A 17,542-nucleotide genomic window follows, 5' to 3' on the forward strand; every position below is an offset into this window, starting at 1 on the left:
TTGTAATTATTCTTGTATAAAATAATGAGACACAGTATGAAAAGTCATACACATTACAGTGTCTACGTTCTGGAAAATCATTGCAGTTGAATGAAATCTCAGCTTATCATAAACCAAACAACATGAAAAACTGAGTAAGCAATGAGAAAAATAGTAATGTACTTCTATTGCAAGAGATAGCAAAAGGTTTGTATATGGGCCTTACTAGGGGAAAGGAACAGGCTTTAATGTAATACTTGCTGTTTAAAAAAAAAAAGTTCAGCAGAAATAAGTTTAAATGAGATTTCATCAAAAATCTTTTTGCCTATAGTGTGTAACAAGTTATATACATGTCCAAGAATTTAGAAAAAACAGCATCAGTACTGCAGCTGCAACTCACTCAATATGCAGAATAAAGAGACTGCAATTCCAAAAGGCTCCTCTGAGCAAAGGATGAAACTCAAAAGGAAAATAAAATAAAATAAGCATCTTAGTGTTACCGAGCAAAAGTGTGCTTACTACACATCTTTCCATCATATGTCATTATAACCAGATCAGAGCAAGCGGATAAGAAAGAAAAAGGAAACAGAAAATATTTTTAAAGAGTCATTAACTAAATTATGGTTTATTAAAGGAATGTAGTAATTGAAAAACAGTTTCAAAACTACAATCACTAGCTTGATCAAAACAACAAAAATTCTTACCTCTGCATTTTTATTCCTGGCTTCTCTCCTTGCTGCTTTTTCTTTTAGCCTTTTCTCCTAGAACAAATAACAAGATCAACAGTTTTAAAGTCAAATTTCTGGTGTTTTAATCTTTTAAGATTAAAGTAAAATTGCCTTGATTTTTTTAATGCACCCAATCTGGTGGCAGTCATCATACACATTATTGATGAAAAATGACAAATAAAAAGATATGACTGAGGTATTATTCAATCTCCTTGCTCTTAAAGGAAATCTAAAATTCAAGAATGATTCAAACATTTTATCTTCACCAAGCCTTGTAACTCTTTAAGGAATCATGCAGTTAAGTATTTTGACAAAGCTAGTATTTATCTAAAACAGGTTAGTAAAAATGACTTCAAAAGATCATGCTTGTCACGTTTTTCCACTGATTAAATATGAAACCAAATCCATTTACACAGTAAAACAACAATTTCATCAACTTCAGAAGTGCTAAAACAACTGCAGAGTCAATATAACTTACAATTATCTATTTCATGAAGCAGGAAATACAGGTGAGAGCACAATGCCCTAGACTGCATCTAAAACATGTTAGCTGGAAGAAAACCACACCACTTCCTTCTGTCTTAGTGCTGCTGATGACATTGGTATAGAAACTTTTTTATGCTAGCATAAAAATACTTACACCAATCCGATACACCCTTTTTTTTTGTTTCTTTGGACCATATAAGTTGTTATTAGCACCTGGCACTGGCGTCTAAATATAGTCTCTTCTGGGATATATCTACTACCCAGCATTTTCTATTCTCCTGATTGTCCAAACTACGTACATGTTAGCTTACTTTCAACTCTCTTTAGGAGTAAACCAACCTCTTCCCTCCAAAACAAGTCTCAGTAGATAAAGATCAATCCCCAGAGAAGATATGGACAAAACTGCATGAGGTTTGTATCCACTCTGTGCAGTTCTCCAGTGCTATTCCAGAAGGCTTCACACTCAAGCACCTCAGTACACTGAAGCTCTATGTCAATGCACGCAACCCATGCTATATAAAAAAAACACTACAGTCGTGGGACGCAGCACAGCCCTCACATTGTTTCAGGCATTTTGGACCAAGAAAAACAATCCAAAAATAACAATTACATCTAAGGTCACAAAGGTATAACATTGCACAAAAAAAGTCACTGGGACTAAGTGATATTTGTTATGGACAGTCTGCTCTACAATATGCTGTACTTGAGTATCGTGAGCACAAACCCTCTGCACCATTTATCCCTCAGGGCCATCACTCCCTAAAAGATGCATTTAGCATCATAGAAGTAACCTGAAAAGAGGCTTCTAATTTTCCAAGACCTCAAAAAGGAGGTTCTGAGGACTGATTTGTTTAGGAAGACTGTTATATATTTAAAATACCTGAAAAGTAGATTTAGGAGATACACTGTAACTTTCATTTTGCAAATCTCAGACACAGAGGAGAATACAGCCAGTTGTACTAGCCACTAACTGCTTTGTGGTTTAGATGCCCCATCTGCAAAATAGGAATGGCAATTGTTCAACTGTCTTCAGAAATGATCTGAAATCTTTGAATAGAAATGTTGGTATAATTGCAAATTTTTACACCATTGCTGTATTATGGTACTAACCACTATTTAACTTGGGTCACACTTCATTAGCTTTCTGTTGTGCTGAAATAGGAGTTAATTCATCCATGCAGTATTTCTGTAGTTAACAATTTAATTGAATCAACAATCAGTCTTATCTTAGTAAAGGCAGCTACTGAAGAACAACCCACATACGAGCCTCAAAGCAAATTTTAATAAGTGGAAGCAAATACAAAAGTCCACTATCATAATATGATCAAGCTCCTGATACATGTTTAGCAGAGCTTGCAAACATTGCTCAGAAACAGAATTCTCTGTTTTTTTCCTAGTAAAATGGAAAGATCCTTTTCAATTTTGATCCAGCTGTTCAGATACTAAAATAATGATTTTTTTCCTCTTCATCATCATGTTTTTCACTGTTACTATATTTTAAGTTAAACCGATTTACTGTGTATTTGCCAAAATACATTTGCTACATTAAATCAATTTCAAATTTTAAGAATAACTTTGCAATGGCCAAAATGCGTATCTTGAAAATACAGCAATTTTACCACACAGTACACTTAAAATAACCCCCAAGCAAAACTTGGATGGGTAACAGACTGAAACAGATCTTTGACGGATGCTGAACTGCCAAAACAAAAGAAACAAACCAGCTCATTAGAACGAACGCTGATGTCAAGAAAAAAGTTTCAAGAGGAGAGTAAGACTAAGCAAGGATCATACAAGAAATGAATAAAGGGTGGATCAAGAAGGAGTGTTACATCTTAGAGATCAGGAAATACAATAAATGCAACAACATCAGAAGTGAAATCAAAACTAGAACATTTCAAACAAAAAAAGCAGTAAAAATTCTTTATCTTTTAATCTTACATTCAATCTCACTGAATAGTAGCCTGACTTTGTTGTTGTTGTTGTTGTTGTTCTTATACGAGTAATTTAGTCAAAATGGATTTTACTGCTTAGCACTACCTCTAAGCTAAATGATCTCTTGCCTCAGCAGTTCGGACAGTAATGAAACATAGGGCAAAGGCAAGGTAGTATGAAAAAGCAAAAGGAGGCTATTTTCAGAGCACTCAAGCATAAGGGAGTCCAGTCAAAAATTCCAAAAACATCTCACACATGAATTTCCAAGTGAAACAACAAGAGTCTTCTACGAATCTTTAACCTAGTGATGGCATGATACAACTGACAAACACCAATACTGGTGGCTCTATTTAAAAAACATTATCTGTAGAACACCAGCGCAGTTAGATCTCAGTAACACTCACGCTTTACAGGAAAGAAAAACATGAAGAAAAGAAAAAATCCATGAAGCTAGGTGATAAGCGATACTAAAAAGTAACAGAAACATAACACCTCTTCAAAGAGAACCTGCAGAAACTGGTGCCAGGACCTTCCTAGTAGAAAGATGCAGAACTTGAAGCCGCTGCAGGAATCTCCCACATCATCACTAGAATGGCAAGAGAGCTACGGAAGAGGGGCTGTGAAATGTGCAGGACATGGACCCGTTCATAAAACGGAGGAGAGCTTCCATAAAGAAATATTATGGCAGCACGGAGAGCTGTATGGTAGGCACACCTACGGAGAGCACGAGAATCCAGTGGTCAGAACACACAGTGGTACACATGGAAAAGATTTGTTTTTTTCCAGAATTCCAGCAATATGAAAGACAGTAGCAATTTTTTTTTTTGTCTTCAAATATGAGGAAGATACCTTCAAGAAAAGAAAAAAGAGAAGAGAAAAGGGGAAAAGGGGAAAAAAGTCTAAAACAGTCAATGATTTAACTTCTCCAAGCAGAATGCCAGTAATTCAGGATACAGACTTCAGAAAAGCTAAAAGGGTATCAGAAAAGAGGCTACATTTCAGAGAGAGATAATATACTTCCTTCTCCACTCTTTCCCATCCAGTTTCTAACCTGTTTGTATATTCTTTGCTCTTTTGAGTCAAAGTTGGTTTCTTAATTTTCTGCTAAAATTTTGATTCTTTTCAAATTTTACCTTTGAAAAAGTCAAAGAGAACAGAGATAGAAAATAACCCACCAGATATTACAAAACAGGATAAAACAGTTTTTAAATTGGATAGCACCGAAACTTTAAGACAGGAAAATTCTATAGTATATGAAAAGACAGTGTCTTAACTACAGCCACAGGCTCAAGGCAATATAACAGCAGCTGATGTTCCTACTCAAGGGATTTACAACAAAGCACTGCAAAGATAGGGCTGTGAAAGCACAGGATTGAGATAATGCTATAGAAGTGAAGGAGTAGTACAGACAGCATAATATACGTAAGTCACTAACGAACACAAAAAATGACGACGTTAATAGGCGCAGAAACAGAAATGAGAAGGAATATAAAAGAAAAACAACAAACCGCAGAATTAGACAGAAAGAGTGATGCCATCAGGATTTTTTTTTTTTTTTTTTTTTTTGAGAAGACTTGGTTCCTCATCAATGAAAAAGAAAAGCAGATTTCACATAGGATGTGTCTTCATTAGCATTCAGTTGGAATAAGAAGTGCATCTCAGAAGCTACATCCTAACCAGGCCCACTTAGGCTTTTTTGCACACTGCAGAGCAGTCTCCAGGAGCTCAGCTAACACACTCCAACTATTAATGCATATTCATAGGATCACAGGGGACAGGAGAACAGGTTGGGAGAGACCTCAGGGGGTTTCTGGTCCATCCTCCTGCTCACAGCAGGGTCAGCTCTGAGTTCAGACCCAGATGCTCAGGGCTTCAACCAGTCAGGTCCTAAAAACCTCTGAGGACAGAGACCCTTGGGCAACCAGTGCCACTGCCTAGCTGTCCTCATGGGGAAAAGCTCCTCCTTGTATCCAGCCTGAACCTCTCCAGTTTTAACTTATGCCTGTTGTCTCTTGTTCCACCATGCACCTCTAAGAGCCTTGCTGTGTCTTCTAGATCACCTCACAGGTGCTGGGGGCTGCTGTCAGGTGTCCCCAAAGCCATCTCTGCTCCAGGTTGGACAAGCCCAGCTCCCCCAACCTCCCCTCACAGGGCAAGTGCTCCAGCCCCAACCATCCCTTTGGCCATCCCCTGAGCTCACTCCCGTTTGTAAAAATCTTCCTGTACTAGGGGGGTCTCAAAACAAGATGCATCAGGGGGATGCATCTCGTGAATACTGAGTAGAGGAGGATAATGACTTCCCTCAAAGTAATTCAGTTCAAAGGTTGGTCCAAAGTACCCACCTTCCTGCCTAAAATGCACAGTGTGTGGATTCTGCTCCTCAGCACCAAATGTTTTGCTCTGCAGATCTGCATGTACTGAGCTACTCCACATGCTAATATGGACATAGCCATAGTATTTTAACTTAAGCTTCAATTCAGGATAACAATTCTATTAAGGATATTGCTTAAATTTATGTGCAGTTTTAAGCATATGCATAAGTACATGAGGTATACCAGCCTGAAAAATGATGCGCTAAGCAAACGCTTAAATACTTTTCCCTAGTCAGAACCTTATTTTGTATTATCTCAAGGACACAAATGCATTTATCACTGTGCCAAGGTAGTATTACCATGCAATAATGTCACAGAACATACAACGGCATAAAACCAGAAATGAGCTAACTTGCTTTAGGTTACAGGGAATCTCTATGGCATAGCCAGAAACAAATACTGATCTCCAAAGTTTCAGACAATTATTTTAACTATTATGTCTGTCATTCTCCCATTTCTACTGCTAGGAAAAAATATGGGAACATGCCTGAACACATACGAAAAAGAGCTGTTCTATAGCTCTTACAGCTATAGCTGTAAGACAGCTGTAGAAACACATAAGGAAAGGTTTAATACCAAATTATTTGATTGGTTAATTTATTGTATGTCAATAAATTTTCTTCATCTATGGATATGCATGTAAGTCTACTGAATTGTCTTATACTAGTTTTTTTTCCACACATAGACACACACACAAGAAGTCTAGATTTGCTTGGAATACCTAATACATACCGTGATAAGAATGCAAAATTTTATCATTGTTTTATCAAGTAATAAATCATTACTTGCAAGAACAGCACATAATTTAGAGATGAAAATCAAATTCACTAGGGCAGGAAAACAGAAGATTATATTTCAAGGTATGAATACTTAATTATATACTACCGGAAGACTATCTGTGTTGCATAACTTTATCAACAAAGCACTTTAAGACTGTCAGAAAAAAGCTCTAAAACATCACAGTTTGATTGAATCTTTTTTGCCTACAGCAGGGAAGTCAAGTATCCATATTTTATTTTGCACTTACACCTGAATAGCTCTCCTTTGCACCCAGAGAGCTTCGTCCCCCCTTCCTCTTTCTTAAGCAGCTTAAGACCTATTCACTTCTTTTTCAGCCTATAAACACTGAGCATAGGAAAGAAGTTAAACCAAAGAGCAAGGCAGTAATTTGTTTTAGCTGTTGCTTTCCTCTCAAGAAAGTGCTTCGAGCTCCTTTGGACCAAGAACAAGAAATTTCATCTTAAAGACAGTGATGAGATTGTACCTTTATCTTTCAGGTCAGCAACATAGTGTAGGCAGGTTTGGCACGGTGGCTAAATGCAGATTATCTATGCACCATTTAAGGAGCAATTTGGATATATGAATCACAGGTTCACGGACTCACAAAGAAGGAGAGGCCATGAGATCCGTCTGCCTGACTAGCACCACTATGCAGGCCAAGGACTGAATCACCATTTCTACAACAACATTTCTATCCTGATCTAAACATATGTTCACTCTATATTTTAAAGCTTTCACTGAAGGACAATCCACAACCATCATTCACATCTAGCAGACATACCTGAGATGTCAACACTTTCCCACTCCTACATGGTATTTCTATTTGTATATTCGGTGCTTATATTAGCCATTTTGATCATGCCAGAAAAAGCTCTCTGTCACAGGAGTTCACATTCACCTGACTATCAACCCCATCACAGAAATCTTTTTCTAGGTCTTGATCTGTAAGAGAAGAGCTCCTAGTCCTAAATTATGGCCTGTATTTCTTATTCCTAGCCATTTATTTTTATGTCTGTTTTAAAGTACAGCTATTGTTTTAGTTCGATTTATTGAGAAAGCTTTCTTCCATATCAGTGATAAAAACCTGAAACAGTATACTATTAAAATCAAATCCCATGGGCACACTCGAACACATTTAGTGTAATCAGGAGCCATTGGTTTGAGATGTACCAATCACTAAGTTTTTGGTCCATTTAACTTTTGGCATGTTAATTTTACTAATCTAGTTTATTAATCAAAATGTTTCAGCACAAACTGAAAAGCTTCATAGAAATTTCTGTGTATTCAATAGGCATACTTAACAAATCAGTTTCTAGTCTGATAAAAATACATATATACACACGTTTCATAACAACTATGTTCTGTAAAGCCACACTGGTTGGCAATATATTCTTTAATTTAGTTCCTCATTAAGAGAGTCTTGTGCTGATCATTCCGCTACAGCATGGTCTAATACCACGCTGAGTTACCAGACTTTTCCTTAGAAGTATTTGCATGGTAGTTCTTAAACTCTTCCAGAACTCTCCCATTTTTCCAAGACTCTTTTTCAAGCCAACATCAATGGTACCACATCAGCCAGAGACCTTCTCAATCAGCTCTGTAAAACTTCCTGGGTGCAAATTATCAATTTTCCCTAATCACCCATGGCTAGTTAATGAGGATGTTTAATAACCTTAATGCTCACAGGACTCTTAAATTATTCTCTGAGCACAGGAGAGTTACAGTTATTGAACCCTCCACCTCTTCTGCGTTAGACCTGACCACAAAACCATCTCCACCTGACAACAAGCCAGGCGAAGCTGCCGCTGGTTCTAACGCCTGGACAAGCTGCTCCCGCTCCTGAGCTCTGCCCTCTCCTCGCACTCGCGTCTCCTCTTGCTATCCCTGAACAGCACTGTTAGGCTTTTCAGCAGAAACTCACACTCTTTTTATTTCTCCCTCAAGAATCGAACACCATGTATTAGTAGGAAAAATCCTAACATTTACATTCCATGCTCTTACATTTAAGAAGAGATAGGGGGAAAAAAAAGAAAAGAAAAAAGCAGCAGCAGGGCAGTCCTCTGCAGTCAGTGAGGCTAGCAACGTGTGAAACATACTCCTATGCACACAGTTTAAAAGCCAAGGTTTTAGTTTGGGGAGAGGTTTGGGGGGTAGGTGGAGGGAAACAGCAGTTTTAAAAGCTGAAAGTTCTTTTTTTACCCAGCAAATCCCCATTCTCTTTGTCTCTCTTCTTTCTACAGTAGATCAAGAGTTCATCTCATTTTGTTCAGGTTAACTGTAATTTTCTAAAAATACAGGGTTTACTGTCATGCATTATTTACAGCTTCATTTGATATAGTAATTTGCTTCCAGCTTTTTAAGTGTATGCATCAATACAATAAAAGTCTCCTTTCTTTTTCTTAAAGAAGTTGTACACAGATTATAACTGCCCAGATCTCCTTAAAAAAAAAAAAAAAAAAAAAAAAAAAAAAGAAAGAAATTGTGATATGCAGCATGAGATATGATTTTACAAGGTCAATATCTCTCTGATCTCCTCAATTTTGCTCAGCTACGAGCATGAAATACTATCACACAATACAACTAACGTACCTTGTTCCACACTTAGCCCTGGAAGCAGGTAAAAAAGCCTATGGTGAACCTATGAAACTGTCATTTCTCTTCCTATTAGAATTTCATGCCCAACTTTGAGTCTGACATTTCTTATTTAAATGCTCAAGAACTCCCTCAGGTTTGATCAAAGGTTTTAAGACTGCATTTTTTAATAACTGATCCTTTACATACTGATGCCACAATTCAGAACTAGCTATCGACTGCATTTAACAGCAGAGGTAATGGTCTACAACGCACCAGTTCTTAGAAGTGCCTGAGATTTGGAACAAATCACTCCACAGCCTGGAAAAAATCTGCTGTCATCTGCTAACAAGGACGTCGAGGCTGACACCAGCTGTAACTCCTCCGTACTCCGCTCTCTCGTGCTACAGTAACAGGACAGGACTCGGAGTCAGCCGTGGTACAGAAATTGTCAGCAGAGTTGTTCAAATATTCACAGTCTCTCTTTGATATTCTGGCATCATCATACTCAAGAGCTAGTTTTCACCCAGATATTAAAGCACAGTTGTGTTCGGAAAAGTGACTTAATAAACGGCACTGCTGTAGCCCATGTTTGTCATCTCTCAAAACATTTCACATCAGCTATGTGCTGCTTATGTGTAAAACTTTTTTTTTTTTTTTTTTTTTTTTAACTGCAAGCATCTTGGGATCTGAAAATCCAGCTGTAATAAACACAACAACAGCCCACACAGCAAGATTAACTTCTAGCTACACAAGCAGCACACCCATGAGCCAGCACCAAAGGAAATCATGCCTGCTCCCATGGTGGGTTTGCTATGCAGAGGGGGATGGAACAGAAGCTAGGACAAGTGAGAACTATTCATTAATTTTAATTACTTAAAAATAAACAGAAGAGGAGCGATTAAATACATTAAATACATGAAAATTCCATTTCAGTAGTCAAATGATCTGGAATAGCCACATCTTATATTAATATTTCTTTTAATGTTTGTTTTGCAATAGAACTTAGCAATTCATTTACATTGAAGTAATAGTTGGCTGCCCAACTGAAAGATAAAATTGTATCAACAATGTATTTGCAAAACAGAACTGTTTCAAGTCAAGACTACAGACAGACTGCAATGGCCTCCAACATCTACCTTCAGGCAAAACTGCACTGGCCGGTGGGAATTAGGTAGCTCTCAGTCTTCCCCTATAGTCAGTGCATACCACACCTCCTCTATGATTTTTAGAAGGACAACATAAGAACAAAACCAACACAAGAAACCAGCTGATTAACTGCAAAAGATGCTTTTTTCATCCATCACCTGAACACATTGAACATGCCTTAGGGATATAAATTTTACTAAGCAATTTCAATAGGCCAACTGGTTTGAACATACAGAATCATAGAATCAGTAAGGTTGGAAGGGACCTCTGGAGATCAGCTAGTCCAACCTCCCTGCTCAAGCAGGGTCAACCTACAGCATATGCTAGACAGAGTTGCATCCAGGCAGGCCTTGAAGATCTCCACAGAAGGAGACTCCACAACCTCTCTGGGCAACCTGTGCCAGGGCTCCGTCACTCTCACAGGGAAGAAATTCCCCCTCATGGTCAGGCAGAACTTCCTGTGCTTCAATTTCTGCCCATTGCCTCTTGTCCTGTCACACGGGGCAACTGAAAAGAGTTTGTCTCTGTTCCCCTGACACCCTCCCTTCAGGTACTTGTATACATTGATAAGATTCCCCCTCAGTCTTCTCTTCCCCAGGCTAAACAGGACCAGCTCTTGCAGCCTTTCCTTGTAGGGCAGGTGCTCCAGCCCTCTGATCATCTTTGTAGCCCTCAGCTGGACTCTCTGCAGTAGCTCCATGTCTCTCTTGTAGTGGGGAACCCAGAACTGGACACAGGACTCGAGATAAGGCCTCCCCAGGGCTGAGGAGAGAGGCAGGATCACCTCCCTCCACCTGCTTGCAACACTCTTCCCAATGCACCCCAGGAGACCATTGGCTTTCTTGGCCACATTCCTGGCTCATGGTAAATCTATCATCCACCAGCACTCCCAGGTCCTTCTCTGCAGAGCTCCTCTCCAGCAGGCCAGCCCCCACTTTGTACTGGTGCATGGGGTTATTTCTCCCTAGGTGCAGGACTCTGCACTTGCCCTTGTGGAATCTCATGTGGTTCCTCTTTGCCCAACTCTCCAGCCTATCCAGGTCTCTCTATATGGCAGCACAGCCCTCAGGTGTGTCAGACACTCCTCCCAGCTTGGGATCATCTGCAAACTTGCTGAGGAGGCACTCTGTCTCCTCATCCAGGTCATTGATGAAGAAGTTGAACAGGATGGGACCCAGCACTGAGCCCTGGTGGATGACACTAGCCACAGGCCTCCAACTAGACTCCACGCCTCTGATGATGACCCTCTGAGCTCTGCCTTTCAGCCAGGTCTCAATCCACCTCACTGTCCACTCAGCTAACCCACACTTCCTGAGCTTATCTAGGAGGATGTGATGGGAGACAGTGTCAAAAGCCTTGATGAAGTCAAGGTACACAACGTCCACTGTTCTCCCCTCATCCACCCAGACAGTCCTTCCATCAGAGAAGGCTATCAGATTGGTTAAGCAGGATTTCCCCTTGGTGAATCCAGGCTGCCTACTCCTGATCACCTTCTTTTCCTCCATATGTCTGGAGATGACATCCAGAAGGAGCTGTTACATCACCTTTCCAGAGATGGAGGTGAGGCTGACTGGCCTAGAGTTGCCTGGGTCCTCCTTCTTGCCCTTTTTGAAGACTGGAGTGACATTGGCTTTCTTCCAGTCCTCAGGCACCTCAGGCAGTTTCAATATAGTTCCTAAAACAGTTTTGATTTAATTAGTTCCAGAATTAAGAAAAGCAAGAACAAAACTCTGAGAGATCACATAACTTCAGCCTTCAGGTTGCATAATGCTATGCACCATTTCATCAACGTAAGGGCCATGTAACATCTCCGTTTTCCCCACAGCAACAGCACTGCTTCCCCAGCAGTAGAAAATACTAATGTCCCTGGAAGATTCTGCAAGGAGTCTCAACAACAGAAAACATCTATTACATTTAAAATACAGACTTGAGGTACAAGGCTTAAAGTGCAACATCTTCTGAAATGTCCCCCAAAATGATCTGAGCTCTAACTACTGCCATACATTCAGAGCCAAAGTTGTTTAACTTGTGCCACGGAGGTACTCTCTGTACCTTGTATTGCTGAAGACAGCAATAGTTTGTGCAGTACTATGCCTCTCAATTTTTTTTTTTTTTTTTTTTTTTAATGCTTAGAGCAATCTTTTCAGGTTGATCACCACAAGTTGAGAGCATATATTACTTGCTGGAAGGTGAGGTAAGAAACAAGACTTTATTCATTTTTCCTTCAGCACCGAAGAGCATTTTGGCACCAATGGCCCAGGGGGTAGGTTTAGCTCAGTTGGCTAGAGAATGGTGCTGCTAATGCCAAGGTCACGGGTTCAGTCCCTGTATGGGCTACGCTGAGGGTGGGACTAGACGATCTCCAGAGGTCCCTTCCAACCTTACCAATCTATGATTTTTCTGAGCTTGGAGTAGTATATAGAAAGAGACGCCATTAAGAAGCAAGAATCCCTCTCTGCAACTGTTATCTTCCCAACAAAAGTGCATTTTCAGTTGAGAACTTATAAAAAATGGAGTGGGAAAACTTGTTCTGAATACTATATTCACTTCTCCATTTATGTTGTTTATGAGGCTTTACACATTTCAAAAGAGCTCAGATTCATACCTCTTGCTGCATTCTCATTAAATACCCATTAACACAGAATCTTTTCATATCATCTTGATCAGCGTCACTGCCCTTTCCCTTGTCATCAACTGCTGAAATTTTTGTTTCCAAAACTTCAGTAAGCATTAGTTACATTGCAGTTATACCTCATATTTTTATCTAGTTATTTTTATCCATCATATTTTCCCCTTTTGCAGAGGAAGAGAGGATAACAAAATGTAAGACTCATGAAGGAAAGCTAATTATAGTGTAGATGTTTTGCAAGTTTCCACAAGCCTTAAGGCACTACAACATATCTCATCTAATCCAAGCAACTCATGAATGCACCAAAACATATTTCTAATCATACTGAAAATTGTGCTCATTTAAATGACATTCAAAAATGGGTCTAAAAGCAATGGCCTGTGGATACTTTCTCAATAGTTCTACTATTCATCAGAAAAAGAGTTTGATGATGAAAATTCATATTGAGTTGATAGACATTCACCCAAAATAGCTATTTTTTTATCTATACTTTAAGGAAGTTTTGATTTTAGAAGTTATATTTTTCCCCCAAGAACTTCAATCTTGAAGATCATACTGAAGAAAACATAAGACAGGAGTTTTCAGTGCAAGACAACCCACAAAATGACAAGCTTTAAGATAATGCTAGTTCTTCTAAATCCACTTACTTACAATCTAAATCAAAACCTGAATCTACATGCACTATACAAAATGCTAGATGAAATAACATAAGCTTTTATAGCCTTCTATATTTACTTTTTAATAATCTAAATCATTGTTTTAAAGGCTATGTACTGACTTTATGGACTAGCACACACTCAGTTGCAAAGGACTTTCTGATTACAGGATGCGTCTAACTACGTAGCAGGCTGCTACATTAGAAATGTATTTTTACTGCCATGGAGGTTTATACAAAAATCGAAATGCATTTATGCTTTGATCTTCTTCTAATCTACCCATATAAGGTTTAAATAGAATTTCCATGTTTCAAAAAGTGATTTTGGGAAGAAATGAAGAACTGCCAAGCATAAATAACAGAGGAAACTATGCTAAACATCAGGTGCAGGAGGAAACAAAACAAGGAACGAACAGCAGGAAGCATGAATCAAGATACAGAAGTATGAAATTTGCTGGACATGAAGAAGAAGAAAGTTGAACTTGATGAAAAAGGTTTGAACAAATTAAAAGCAAAAGCAGAGAGGAAAAATTTAGCTAAGGTTTTTTCAATAAGCTGGAAAGGAAAAACAGAGGCTTGTAGGAGAATTCAAGAAAAAAGCCCAGGAAGTAGTCAGTGCTGCTGATTCCAAACATGTCACCCGGACAAAGACAAGGTCTTTCACCAGTCTGCTTGAGGGACAAGAAAAAAAAAGAAAAAGAAAAAAGAAAAAAGAAAGAAAAAAGAGATAATGAATGTTAATTCAGAAAGGAAAGGTGTGATGACAGAATTCATGCTGTGCCATGATGAATGTTAGCTAACAGTGGGACACAGTGAAGTTTGGAGGAGTTTAAGAGGAGGGGAATCACAGTCACAAGTGATGGATTTAAGATTCTCTATATGAAGGACTCTTGAATGCCAGGGGGATGTGTACAGGAAGGGGCAGAATTCTGTGACTGACAACTTAGTTTTCTCCATGACAGAAATGGCAAAAGCTTGAGCAAAGAACCCAGTGCGAAAGATTGAAGAAATCCACTGGAAAGCAAAGATTAAAAATAAGTAGTGAGAAACAGTCCTTTTTTAATAAAAAACATAATATGGAGTAACGATAGCAAGAATACGTTCTAGAGAGAATTCAATTTGGCACATACCAGGTTAGAAATGCAAGCCAAGATTTCTAATGTCTCAAGAGAAAACAGCAATAACAAATGGAGTTTTTTGCAAATGCACACTGGAGCTCTCCAACAAACTCTGAGGAGGGGGTACTCTTCGTTTGCATCTCCTGCACATTGCTGTACTTTTGTTCATCTTTGCTAGATAATATACTACAGTCATTATAATTTAATGTTCCATCTGCTCCTAAATTACAATTTTTAAAGGCTTTGAGTCTTTGTTACATATCCTAGGTTCAACTTATTTCATAAGCAAGAATTAAACATGTCTTTTAGGAAATACTGGGAAAGTGGAAGGGGCAAGAAAGAGATTATTTAATTTTCCATTTGCTTTCTAAGCTCATTTTTCAAATGCTCCACAGCCTTGCTAGCAAGTATCAGGTCACATTCCCCAAATATTCCTTGGGATTTTTATTAAGTAAGTTGTCATACATATAACTCCCTCAGTGTATTCCCCCCAGCAACAGGCTCATTATGAAGAGGTCTTACTCCAGTAAACTGGTGCCCGGCTGCAGGCTTAACAACAAACTAATCCTATTGAAAAGCTGCCAAAGCACAGCAGCACCCTTTCCCTCAACCGATAACCCAGCCTATTACTAGTAGCAGAATCACTTCTACTTCAAGGTATTTTTCCTATCAGTCTGCTTTCCACTGTCAGACGCCTGGTTCTCTTCTGCTCTTTTAAGAGGCCAATTAAAGAGAATTCTTAATAGGTCTCTTTAAGAGACAATTCTTGATTCATTTCAATCAGCACAAATTAATATTAATACATATATTTAAAGGCAACATTTCTTAATATGAAAACCTTTACTTTCCTTTGAGCCTAATTTTCTTTCCCCCAAAACTGATTTTTCTCATACCCAATCTCTTGCTTCTCTAACACTAGGAAACATTGTGCGTTGCTAAGTACAGCATCTGAAGAGCCTCTCTTCTAAATTAAAATACCCTCCTTAATCACCTTTATCGTATTTCTTTTGTGATCATTTTTTGTATTACCTAATTGGCATTGCTCAGCACTGGCACCTCTGATTTCCAGGCTTGCTATCTTCTACACATAAACAGTAATCGCATTCAATAAATAAAGAATACCACAGACCACATTTTCGGATAAACGTTAGATATCACAAACAAAGGCAGCATTTATTGCACTAGACTGGCATGAACAAGATACTGTCTTGAGTTTATAGTCAAATCTATTAGGTTAGGTATAACGGAATTTAATCTACTGCTTATACAGAAAAGACATATCTCTAAAATGTTTCTCTTCAGCATATTTGTGCACATATATATATATATATATGTATGCGTGTGTGTGTGTGTGTGTGTGTGTGTGTATTATACACAGGCAAAGTCTTCAAGTTGAATAACAGAAATTTTATTATGAAACTGAAGTGTCTTGTAAAACACCATCTTCTAATATTGTATCTAAAATGGAAACTGAAGGTGAACACTTACACTTAAGCTTTCCATGTGTAATAAACAACTACAGATCAGTATGCTTGTGCTGCAGAAACTGATACTTATGGCCAAGACTCTTATATTAAGAATATTTTATTTTAAAGCATTTTTTTAAAAAAAATCTTCAACATGGAAGCGTGATATATTTAATTCTTTGACTTTCAGTAGTTGATGTCTATGAATTAGACTTCTGCAGAGATCACATACAATGTATCTACGTTACTCTTGCCTCTACAGCACACACCAAAGTCCTAAGACATTTTGCCCTGTTCCCACTATATAGCAGAGAATTTCTCACATTTTACATATCCAAGTCCAGGAATTTCAGATGCGAAAAAACAGAGACTTTGTAGAGTACTGCTTGTACAAGTCCCTTCTCGAAGCATTACCCTGCATCACAGACTGTCATGGGACTTCTCCAAACCGAACTCAACAGTTACAGGACTAAATCCATCAAGTAAAACTCAACGTGAGGAGTCTATTCACCACATGCCTAGTTTAGTGCCGTCCAAGTCAATGCTTAAAGATACATGCACAAGTCCATTTTGATTCAGCATTCACTTCACCTGAAGTCCGTTCACGGCCTGTTTCGCTGCGGCATGACTTACCCGCCGCGGGCTCCCCGGGAGCGCCCAGCAGCTCACACCCCGCATCCCTGCGGCTGCAAGCAACGGCAGCCACGGCTTGCAGGCCAGAAACCACAGGCAGAGCAGGTACGCGACCGACTCGAGGGCTCCCCACCAGTCACCACCGCGGCCAGAAACACACGGCAGCGCTCCCGCCTTTTGCTACCGTCTTCAACCAATTCGACTGTGCTGCCTTCCCGTTCCTCATTTGCTACAGACACACAGCCGCATACAAAACCAGGAAAGGTACGGAGATGCCTCGCTGTAGGAATCCACACCAGAAGACAAGTCTGCTAGCCACCATCTGCTCCGGATCACAGACCAGAGGCACTTCGTTCAGGGACGTGAAGAGGCACTACCACACCTCCATTTACCCAAAATCTGAACGCGGGAAAATAAGATATGAAAAAGCCTCTTTCTGCTGTTTCACAGCCTTTGTTAGAAATTCCCTTTCATCTCCTCCAGGTTTCCTCCCAGCGCTGGTCGGCCGAGCGCACCCACCCAACCACCCCCGAGCCGGCGCGGGGGCACCCGCGGAGGCCTGCGCAGCACAGTCACGCTGCCTGGGCCGGGCAGTCGCCTCCCCTCGCAGCACAGGGCAGGCGCTAAGGTTCGGTCTAGGCTAAGAACCTGCTGTTGAGTGATTCTGTTAGCTTTTGGGAAGAGAAACCTTGTGAGGTGGGTGAATTTTTAACATTGTGAAAGTGTAATTCTTTTATTGTTAGGCAATTCACATTTTTAGATAACAGTGTTTTTCCTGATCAAGTGTTAAACATCTCTTCCCAAATCTTACCCCTTTTTCCTAGGATTCTTTTGATAATGAAAAATCGACCTGCTCCACTAACAAATCCATCAAATTTGGAAAAAAAAAATATATTAGTGACAGATTAAAGGCTCAAACAGATAAAAACATATTTTAGCATATCCAGTGTTACTCATTTATCTATGATCTCTAAATTACGTCAAGAAACTTCTTCCTATACTGTGAATTTAATTACATATTTTCTATTAAAAATTCATCAT

At 39.2% G+C, this 17,542-nt stretch overlaps 1 protein-coding gene across 1 annotated transcript in view; it reads right to left on the reverse strand.

Annotated features, from left to right (window-relative positions):
* The window catches only part of DDX10 (DEAD-box helicase 10), a 188,665-nt gene that overhangs the window by 59,881 nt on the left and 111,242 nt on the right, over positions 1 to 17,542 (reverse strand). Inside the window, exon 16 of the mRNA XM_062577456.1 lies at positions 684 to 740. Within this exon, the coding sequence (XP_062433440.1) occupies positions 684 to 740 (57 nt within the window). The remainder of the gene's footprint in view (positions 1 to 683; positions 741 to 17,542) is intronic.

This window comes from Rhea pennata, chromosome 1 (genome assembly GCF_028389875.1).
Source record: "Rhea pennata isolate bPtePen1 chromosome 1, bPtePen1.pri, whole genome shotgun sequence".
NCBI lineage: Eukaryota > Metazoa > Chordata > Aves > Rheiformes > Rheidae > Rhea > Rhea pennata.